Source organism: Populus trichocarpa, chromosome 17 (genome assembly GCF_000002775.5).
Source record: "Populus trichocarpa isolate Nisqually-1 chromosome 17, P.trichocarpa_v4.1, whole genome shotgun sequence".
Lineage (NCBI taxonomy): Eukaryota > Viridiplantae > Streptophyta > Magnoliopsida > Malpighiales > Salicaceae > Populus > Populus trichocarpa.
This window is the reverse complement of record NC_037301.2, coordinates 3,708,868-3,719,408: the sequence shown is the minus strand read 5'-3', so window position 1 is coordinate 3,719,408 and position 10,541 is coordinate 3,708,868. Positions and strand designations below refer to the sequence as shown.

At 33.9% G+C, this 10,541-nt stretch overlaps 2 protein-coding genes across 3 annotated transcripts; one reads left to right on the top strand and one right to left on the bottom strand.

Annotated features, from left to right (window-relative positions):
- The first annotated feature begins 3,233 nt into the window (after positions 1-3,233).
- LOC7461267 (protein EXORDIUM-like 2) lies at positions 3,234-4,769 on the top strand. Its single transcript, XM_002323937.4, has one exon. It carries the CDS (start codon positions 3,623-3,625, stop codon positions 4,511-4,513), a length of 891 nt encoding a protein of 296 aa, XP_002323973.2. The 5' UTR covers positions 3,234-3,622; the 3' UTR covers positions 4,514-4,769.
- Positions 4,770-6,239: 1,470 nt separating this feature from the next.
- On the bottom strand, positions 6,240-9,045 carry LOC7496613 (polyadenylate-binding protein 2). Of its 2 annotated transcripts, XM_002323718.3 has the most exons (6): positions 8,875-9,045; positions 8,625-8,727; positions 7,618-7,691; positions 7,037-7,228; positions 6,761-6,888; positions 6,240-6,630 (listed from the first exon to the last, which is right to left on the bottom strand). In XM_002323718.3, the coding sequence occupies exons 1-6, from the start codon at positions 8,926-8,928 to the stop codon at positions 6,582-6,584; spliced, it is 600 nt and encodes a 199-aa protein (XP_002323754.1). In that variant the 5' UTR covers positions 8,929-9,045; the 3' UTR covers positions 6,240-6,581. The 2 variants fall into 2 exon arrangements, with proteins under 2 accessions (XP_002323754.1, XP_052304740.1); XM_052448780.1 differs by lacking the exon at positions 7,618-7,691.
- Between the last annotated feature and the right edge of the window lie 1,496 nt (positions 9,046-10,541).

Sequence of the window (10,541 nt, the reverse complement as noted above, 5' to 3'; positions counted from 1 at the left end):
AAAAAAGTGGATTAGGTTAATGGTTTATTAATTATAATAATTTTTATTTCAATTTCATTCAATTTTTTCTTAATTTTTAACTGGTCAGGCAGAATATTTTTAAACTAACGTCAGCATAATTTAATTTAAAATTTGAGTAAGTTGAATAAGCAGATTTCAAAAATAACCCATAAGGTTGGGTTTAATAAAAATCTCAAACAATTTTCTATAACATGAATATTTTTTATTATATTCAATTTATTTTATTTGACCGACATCAATTATGATATTCTAAATATTAAAAAATATTTGGCTTAGAACATCTTAGAAATCTTCTAAAATGTGAATTTTTATCCTACATTACCTCCGTGCCAAACGCATTTTTCAAAATTAATTTGCAAGAGTTCAAGCAACATGATCATTTTTTATTTTTTATTTTTTATTTTTTATTTTATGATAGTAAAAAGAATGTCTTTTAGTGTTGAAATGCAAGGAAGCAATTGCCGAACAAGGTGTAAAGTAGAAGTCACGTGTGACTGTAGAAAGAGTCGGCACCGGCACTCAATTTTGGCATACTCGGGCGTTGCAATATTGCTTTTCCCGAAAAGCAGAAAGGCAGCCTTTGGAGTCTTTCAATAACTATTGGGACGGCCGTAACCTTTGCCTTCCATCTTACCTCCACACCACGAACCAAGCCCCGCCCAAACCAAACTCCAAGCCTCCTGTTTCTTTTTTTTTTTTTTTTTTAATATATATAAAAAAGAAGCTTTGCTGCCTTTCCTTTCCACAAAATTATTGCATGGCCATGGAAGGTCGAGTGAGATGTCATGATACATTGAGAATCCCTCGTTGAAGTTCATGTATTGCATAATTGAGCCATAATCTGACGTGTAAAACTCTTTTTTTATTATTATTATTTTTACATAATTATTTTATCAGATTATTTTCTTAGTTGTTAAAACTAATTTTATTTGTCATGTTACTTTCAATAAAAGATCTTTTTTTTAATAAAAACTTTTACGTTATGTAAGTTTTAATTTTTAAATTTTTTAAGTGTTTGTTTGTGTTTCTACAAAGATAAAAATATTTGTTAGTTGATACTTATCTTGTTTTTTTTTTTTAATCAAAGTCACTTATTTGGATTTCAATTATATCATTTTAGTGTTTCTTTAAATATAATTATTCCAGGTATATGATAATAATTCAAATCATAAATTGAGTTTTTTTTTTAGCGAAATTAAATTGAAAAGTTTTTCTTTTTGACAACATATCAAGTTTTGTATTTTTTTTTTTTGTAAGTGGTTGATTTATCCATTAACTCTATATCTTTATAATATCTTTATAATAGTAATTTAATCTGAATATTTAAGGTGATGAGTTATTCATATTTATATCTCTTCGGTTATATATCTTGATAATTATGTTTATCGTAATACCATTATTAATTATTGATTCAATGGATAGTTATAAATAAGCTCACTTCATAATTGGTTTGTTTTCCTAGCTAGCATTGGTTATCAAACTCTTGATAATGTGATTGCTACTTCAAACCTAACTAAATAATGCAGAAAAATTGGGGAAAAAAAACATTTAAATTTACTCAAAAACATTTTGATGCTTGTTTTCATACGATTCCCTCGAAAGCAAAAACGTCTGTCCTTTCCTTGTTCTTTTGGAGGAAAAATGAAGAACACAGCATAAACATGGCTTATTGGCTTTATTATTAAAGGGGCAATTACCCTGTCCTCGTGGGGGTCCTCCACGGGCCATATAGCCTACCAAGACAAAGCGTACTGGACTGAGCCTAGAGGGTCCCAGTGAATATAAATATCAGTATTTTAGCAGAATTTTAAGATAAATAAAATCCTTAAAAAGCACCGAAACACAACCATCGAACTGCAATAAGCAAGCTTGTAGCAGTGTCCTGATTCTTGATGTCATCAATCCGCAGAAACTGTGGGCCCTTTCTGCATTTATGAAGCGGTATCAGATCTTATAGGATAACCTTGCACTGTGGGGTACCCTGTACTCCTGTAGGCTGTAGGGTTACGGATGCAATGGATCAGGACTTTCAGAGGTTTCTGATGAGGGTGGTTACAAGTGATTGATTGTTTTGAAAAAAAATTAATTTTTTTTAATTAATATATATTTTTTAATACTTTTACATTATTTTAATATACTAATATTTTAAAAATAATTATTTAGACATTTTCAATTACTTCTAAGAACATGTCTGGAAACTGTATTTTTAAAAAAATTAATTTTTTTATTAAAATTTAATATGATTTATATGTTTTGGATCGTTTTGATGTGCAGATATCAAAAATAATTATTTTTTTTTAAAAAAATAATTAACATGTATTTCGACACAAAAAGTTATTTGAAAAGCAACCACTTACCACATTACCAAGCACCGTCTAATTCAATGTTTATTATTGCTTTTTATTTATGTGGTTGAGAATGACCTATTCAAATCTGTGCTTTGCTTTTGCTGAAATAAAAAATAAATTAATGTTCAAAAGAAAGAAATTCAGATGCATGGATTTCAAATATTTTATATTCTAATATATATATTAAAATAATGTTTTTCTATATTTTATTTTATTTCTGATATTGACACTATAAAATTATAAAAAAAATATAAAAACAATCAATTTCACAACATGTTCATATTCTTAGATTTGGAAATTCCAAGCTTAAATTTCTAGCATGACACACCTTGGAAAACTTAGAATATCATAGCAAATTCTATCTCGTGAATGTATGAATAGATTGCATTGTTTGGCAACGAGAATTATTTTATTCTGTCACTGGGCTATGAACGTTGACATCAGTCTATTTTCCGAATAGGACAACAATTGACATGGCTAAGGGAATATTGTTCCGTGACCTCCATTATCTCCTTTTTTTATTATTATTAATATAGATATTTAAGGTAATTTATGTATATTTTTAACTAATTTTATAGATCCTAAAAATAATTATGTAAGCTTTTAATAATTCTAAAAAAATTTAAACTCATGATCATTAAAAAATAAACTTAAATCACGTTACGTTATTTATTATAATTTTTTCTTCTCTTGCATTGATTGTTTCGGGAGTATACTGATTTTTGTTTTTGAATATATTTTAGTTGAGAAATATCAAATTAATCCTTTTTAATGGCTCTGGTTTCTTGATGGATTATCTGATTTAAATCATCCAGGGAGACTTATAAGACACACAAGTGTCTTGGGATTTGTACAAAAGAAAATCAATTTATGTGAGAAATCATCAGTACTCGTGAGTATCCATCCACACACCCAAAAAACAAGAAAGAAAAAAACCCTTGACAAGTCCCAGCTTCGTCTTCCTCTCTCTTTCCGACCCACGAGATGAAAATCTCCACAGACCCAAAAATCATCACTGTAGGCTGTAGCCCATTTGCCACGTCACCATAGAAGAACATTACAGCCTAGCATACACTTAACCCTCAATCACACCCTCCCACGTGTCCTTCTCACCAGCTGCCTCCCTTACTCTCAATGGCCCACTAGCCCTTCTCCCTCGTATAAATGGCCCACTAGCCCTTCTGCCTTTACAATCCATCCCTCTGAGAAAAAGGAAGCCTTCACTCTCTACTCTCTGGTATTTACCTTCACCGATGGCTTTTAATTACTACTTCACCACTCTGGCTTTTCTCCTCTGTTTCCTTGCCCCTTCATTCGCGGCTCTGGTTCAAGAACAGCCTTTGGTGCTGAAATACCATAACGGCATCCTCTTGAAAGGAAACATCACCGTTAATCTAATCTGGTATGGCCAGTTTACACCAATCCAGCGGTCCATAATCGTTGACTTCATCAACTCCTTGAACTCTAAAGGGGCCCCACTTCCTTCTACCTCGTCATGGTGGAAAACAACTGAGAAATACCGTGGTGGCTCCTCCTCGCTCAGCGTAGGCCATCAAATCCTTCATGAAGAGTACACGCTCGGCAAAATCTTGAAGTCCCAACATTTGATAGCTCTGGCTTCGAAAACCCATTTCGCCGTTAGCTCTATCAACGTAGTTTTGACGGCAAAAGATGTTGTCGTTGATGGGTTTTGCATGAGCAAGTGTGGGACTCACGGGTCAACAAAGTCCGGCTCGGGTCGGGGCACGTACATTTGGGTCGGTAATTCTGACCTCCAATGTCCGGGTCAGTGTGCCTGGCCATTCCACCAGCCAATTTATGGCCCACAAACACCACCGCTGATAGCACCCAACGGAGACGTTGGAGTTGACGGGATGGTCATCAACTTGGCCACTTTGTTTGCTAACACCGTTACCAACCCGTTCAATAGTGGGTATTTTCAGGGCCCACCCACCGCTCCTTTGGAGGCTGTTTCGGCCTGTACCGGGCAGTTCGGGTCCGGGTCGTACCCGGGCTATCCTGGCCGGGTCCTGGTTGATAAGGTCACGGGTGCTAGCTTCAATGCTTATGGCGTGAACGGAAGGAAGTATATGTTGCCTGCTATGTGGGATCCACAATCAAGTGCATGCAAGACACTTGTGTGATGGGTCCCATCAAGGTAATCACACGTGGCGAAGGCAAGGCAAGGCAAAACCTATGTAGTTGTTGGAAAAATGTAAGAGATAGGGTTTTTTTTTCTTTATTGTACACTCGATGGGGCCATGGGGTTGTTTGTCGTTTCTGGTGACATGTAAATTCTCCTTATGAAAGAATATGGAAAATGCAGATGAGAAAATAATATAATAATATAAAAAAAGTTAAATAATGTATAAAGTGGGATTGGCATGGATTGTTTTGCAAGGAAGGATTCCCATGGAAGCTTTATTTTGTTTTTTTATTTACTTTTCGGAAAAGATGAAAGGGGGGCTGCATGCCATGATGCCGGGGGCTCGGAGACCATCATGGCAGCTTTAGAGGGATGATGAGGTTCATTTCTTTGTCACCGCCATAAACATGGTGGTTTGATCACCGATGATTTCTGGGGGGCCATCTGCACGGATTCCGATAAGAGGATAAGATCAAGCACTGTGTGTAAATATAATACAAAAGACATAAAAGTGAAGTCAATGGCGTTCTCGGAATTTGAACACCTGTGCCAAGGAGAGAGGAGAGGTTGATGTTTAAGCCTTTTTGCCTTGGGATTATTCCTGTTTTTTAGTATAAAATGGTTCATTCGAGGACTGTCTGCCGTGTTTCTTTGTATGTCTCTGATTGTGGTCATCGGAGACTTGAAAGAACTTCCAAATGTCACGGCAATGACGTGAGCTCACGATGAAAGAATTTCCAAATCTCTACAATTAAGAGACCGGAAACCAAATTTTTAAGTTTTGTTTCCGTGTTATCATCTATTTTTTAAAGTGCTCTGTTTTTTTAAATTACTGTTGGCTTGAAAAGCTAAAAAAATAAAATTTTTAGGTATTTTTATATAATTTTGATTTATTAATATTAATTATTATTTGTTTTTTAAAAAATTCATTTTAATGCATGCATTTTTTAAAATATTTTTCATAATACTAAACATAAGAGATCGAGGATGGATTTGGTGGATTTTAATTTTGATAGCTTAATGTTTGGCCCCCTTAATTAGTATTTTTTTTTTTTGTGGCAGAGATGGAGGTGTTGTTTGTTTTTAGGTAAAAAACGTTTTTTTTTTTAAATAAATTTTTGTTCAATTTTTTTAAAAAATTATTTTAATATATTTTTTAAAAAAAGAATATTGTGAAAAACTGCAGTACATACGTTGTGTTGATGGAACTTCGAAGCAGAACTTGTAAGCCTTTCGTCTGATAATTCTTTACCGTTGTTTCTTGAACCAACCAAATTAATTAATCCATTTTATGCCTTCCTTAATTTTGGTATGTACGAGAGAGTGTTGTAAAAAGCATTTGTCTGTTTCTCAAGCATGCAAGAAATATATTCTTTGCATGAAAAACAAATCCTTGCCCTACCAGTAGAATGATAAGGTACTCTATACAGTACATAGTTCCGGTACAAATGATAGTAGTACATCATTTGTCCTATTATTATTATTATAAAGTGTTTTTTATTTATAAATATATTAAATTATTATTATTATTATTATTATTGTTATTATTATTTGTAGCGCAAAAACAAACTATATCTGAGAATATACAGTAATAAGTTTGCATGCAAGAACTCAAAAACATTTTCCACCAATAAATTAAAATCATACCTTGTCTTCTACTAACATAATTCACAGGGTTTAAACTGCGGTGCAAAAAACAGTAAACAAAATCATAGCGCCATCAGTTGAGATCTCAAACAGAAAGATCTCCCAGAAAAAAGGAGGCTTCATTTTAAGAAAAGACAGAAGCAGCGAACGGACCTAACAAAACCTACAATATTGCAACCAGAGGAAGCTTTCAAGATAGAATATTTATAGGCAGTACACCCAAAACGCAAGCAAGAATAATTTAATTGTCTACCATGATCAAAACAAAGCTCCATTTTCACATTACACCATTTCAACCCATGCAGGGAAACGTCTTCTGTTCATCCCACCCAAACATTAAAATATGTGAGAAGAAAAGAGCACAAATTTTGTCGGATGTATCTATCTGCTGGCAATGCTGTCTCAAGCAAGATCATACTTTAGCCATAGGGGCTGTAACGCATTGGCATTCTATATCTCATTACCTTCCTGCAGTGCAAAGGAAATATGCTAAATGAACAACATTGATCCTCAAATATCAAAAGAGAAAAAAGCATGCGAGGATGGTAGTAAGAGCCTAATCACTAAAAACTTTGAATGCACTTTTTTGATAGCATACCCATATCCATAAGGAGAGAAGAGATAAGGAGGCATAATTGCAGCCCTGGGTGGAAACCCCATGTACGGGCTGGGTCGACGAGCGCGAAACTGCTTCATCCCAGGTACATTGGTCCGCTTAGCAGTTACCTGCAAAAGCAAAGCCAAAACAATAAGAAGGAAGAAATCAATTTGAGGTTGAGAAATACTTTAAAAAGAAAACAAAATAGAACCTACGTCAAGGTTAAGCAACTGAAGCTATCAATTGTATAGGGAGAAAAACACAGAATTTCTTTACCTTCAACTGGCGGCCATGTAATTCAGATTCATTTAAAAGGAGAGCCTCCTGCACAGCCTCTGGCTCAACAAATTCGACATATGCATAACCCTTTGGTTGGCCATACTTGTCAGAACGGATAGTGACCCTATTTACTGTCCCACATGCCTGAAAATGCTGCTGCACTTCTTCAGGGGTGCACGCATAATCCACCTGCAACCGTGTTCAGTTAGCAAGACAGAGGAAGCTGTGTTGCTTCTTGGAGTTAATCATAATGATCTTCAAGACAACTCTTAGTTTGCACCAACACCTAACAAATCCCTTACCCATTATTGTATGCCAATAGTACAAATTGAATCCCAAAAGGCACCTATCCCATCAATATGTAGGTGCAGCTTTAACAATTTCATTTGCTTTATTTTTACAGCAAACCAAACAACAAAAGTAAGGCAGGTAGAAGATTGATTCTGTCCCCAGGTCGAGATATCATTTATGCAACAAATGCAACACAAGCCACCAGCCAAATAATCCACACTACATGCATTTGACACTAAAAACAATTCTTTGAAGGTAAATCAGATAATAAGGAAAAGAGGCCTCACATTACCAACAAACACTGATCGAGAATCTACTTCCTCTTTATTTGCTTGAGATGCAGTAGCAGAAGCACTAGGATCTAATTGCACATAGAAACAGTAAGAGGAAGAAGGAGAAAGACATGCAGAAACAATTATCAATTATTGCAGTTATTATTCCCACTCACCTTCCTTCAACCAATAAAAGGAGGCGTAATAAAATATCTTAAGCAATGGAATTTGGAACGGTATCACACAGTTCACCTCTCTTGTGAACTTAAGAGCCAGGTCTTTGGAATATTATCAATAGAGAAAATAGACAACGGTAAATAAATAGACCCATTCAATAAAAAGAAAGTGTTCGATCCAGATCACCAATGTGGAATACCATTGTTAAGTTTTCAGTGGAGCAGCTAAAGAATCACTGCAAAAAAACGTGACATAATACTCTGAAAATATTTCTTGCCCTTAAAAGTCTATAAAACATTCTCATATCAAGAAGGGAAGTTTTCCAAAATCATAAATTTGTTGCATTTCTAACTTTCAAGTTTCAACCACCTATCTTAACTAGCATATATGTATTCTTCAGATATCTACGTACATGCAGCCAATCTTATCGACATAGGCAATACATTTCTAACCCTTCTCATTACAACATTAAGTAGTAACCAACATATCTTACAAAACATCCACCAATCAAAGGCCATCTACCGAGCATAAACGACCTCACCCTAAAACCACAAAGACACAAATGTGTGACTTCTAAGCTCACACTAACAAGTCTATCCAAACCACAATACCTCATTATTCTCCAATCTCCAAAAAAACCCCATCTATCACAACACTAATTAAAAGAAAAAAATCCCAACAGAAAAATTGCAGGGAAAAAAAATCATAAACCCTTTTTGATAATGAAAGACAAAAATAGAAGAATAAATCATAAACCCATTAAAAAATAACAAAAACCCATTTGAACATAATTGCAAACACCCAAAATACACACAAATATATGCATAAATATATATAGTTACAACCTTGAACAGAACCCATTTCCTTCTCAACCTTAGCCTGCATCTCACGAAGAGCAGCAGCTTCATCTTCCATCTCCTTTAATCTCTTCTTCATATCATCAAGTTCCTACGGATTTCAATCATAACCCAACATTAGATATTTCATTTTCTTCTAAATCAGAAACCAATTAAGAGTTTTTGTGCTTAGTATCAGTAAAAATTAACAACCGATCCAAAAAATAAAAAAGCAAGAAAAATAAGGAAAGAAAGATACTGGTACTGCTTCAGCGGTCTCCACAGCGGCCATGTCCACATCGTCACCGTCCATTCTGTCCCTCTCTCTCTCTCTGTCTGTGAGAAATGAGAGCGACACTCAATTCTTGATGCCGAAATTTATTACTATAAATCTCTCCACTGTTGCCTCGTTCACCGCTGAAAAGGAAATTTAACAACATGACATGCTAGGTTAAGTTAATTATATTTTAGTCCCTCTAGTTTGTCAAAACTAATAAATCAGTTTATTTAGTTACAAAATAATTAAATAACCCGTTGACAATTGTTAGCAATTCGCATTCAAGGGTTTTTTTTTCCTTTTCTTTTCAAAATGCATGTGCATATGAAGGGTGTGATGTGTTCTTGGATATGTGATCATTTGTACATCCAATTTATAATGCTCTATTCATATATAAATTTTGAATAATAGAAAAGGAGATTTATCATATGAAATTTGTTATTTATGTATAAAAAATTATAATTTTATGGAGAAATATGGTATAAAACTCATCTTTGAAGAATTGGAATAAAAACTCTAAAACATAGCTTCTTGAAAAAAAAATGCTAACATGTGAACTTTGGCCTTGTTTTCAACTTTGTAAAACTAGGCATTCTTATGCTTGTTTGGTGTTGATCGTGCGCTTCGTTTCGTGATGTTTGGTAAGTGATGTATCAATATTTTTTTTGTTTGTTTATATTTGGAACCTAATTTCTAAAAGAATAAATAAAGGTACGATAATAATATAGTATTCTTGAACACAGAAATGTATGGGTCTAGTGGGCTATCAGATCTATCATCTCTAAATTCTATCAAGTGCTGAGCCCAGACATGTATGAATTTGATAAGTTTCTAGACCTATCATCTCTAGGCTCAGCCAAGTAATGAGACTATACATTTATAGATCTGACAAGCTATCAGACCTATTATCTTTGAGTTCAACTAGACGTTGAGCCCATACTCTTTTTAGCTTTGAAGAATCTTAAGTTTTATGATTACTCTGATAAGTCAGTCACAGAATCTAGATTCTCCACTGCATATTTATTTTTAATTTATCTTTAAAATATCATTGTATTTTTATATAAAAAAGATACTGAAACATAGAGGAGTCTTCAAATTCACCAACAAGGACTTTTTACAAGTATCAGACACTAGTTACTAGTCACCTTGTAGGAATAGTGGAATAAATTGTCAGCACTAAGAAATTAACGGATTATCCAATACATAAACCTTGCCTCCAAGTTAATCGTATTTTTCTGGGACAACATCAATAACTAATGTACATTAATGTATGAGGTTTTTTTCATAGATTTTGTATAAAAAAAGCTCAAAATCTTAATAGCTACGCCACAATTCAACTTTAAAGGTTTGAGAAAGAGCTCACATATGATCTTCACATAAGCTAAGCCAAACTAATTCTTAAACTACCGGTCTAAGAGAAAACTCCCCAAACCTGGACAAGAATGCTAGCAGGTAGATTGAAGAAGGTAGATTTTCGTTTCAAATTTGATAATATATTGGTTTCTTAATTTATTTTAAAAAGTTTATATCATAACTTATAATGTGGCTTGATGGTTTGTGTTGTATCTCTTAATTTATAATATTTAAGTGAAATTATAAATGACTAGAGAATTGCAAGAGCTCATGTATAATTAATAGCTCAATTTTTC

Excerpts from the sequence above, each read along its gene's own strand:
- LOC7496613 (XM_002323718.3), bottom strand. The coding sequence starts at position 8,928 with ATGGACGGTGACGATGTGGACATGGCCGCTGTGGAGACCGCTGAAGCA. Across the intron at positions 7,692-8,624 it reads GGAAATGGGTTCTGTTCAAG|ATCCTAGTGCTTCTGCTACT; the intron begins GTTGTAACTATA and ends ATGTGCAATTAG. Across the intron at positions 6,889-7,036 it reads TACATGGCCGCCAGTTGAAG|GTAACTGCTAAGCGGACCAA; the intron begins GTAAAGAAATTC and ends TTGCTTTTGCAG.
- LOC7461267 (XM_002323937.4), top strand. The coding sequence starts at position 3,623 with ATGGCTTTTAATTACTACTTCACCACTCTGGCTTTTCTCCTCTGTTTC.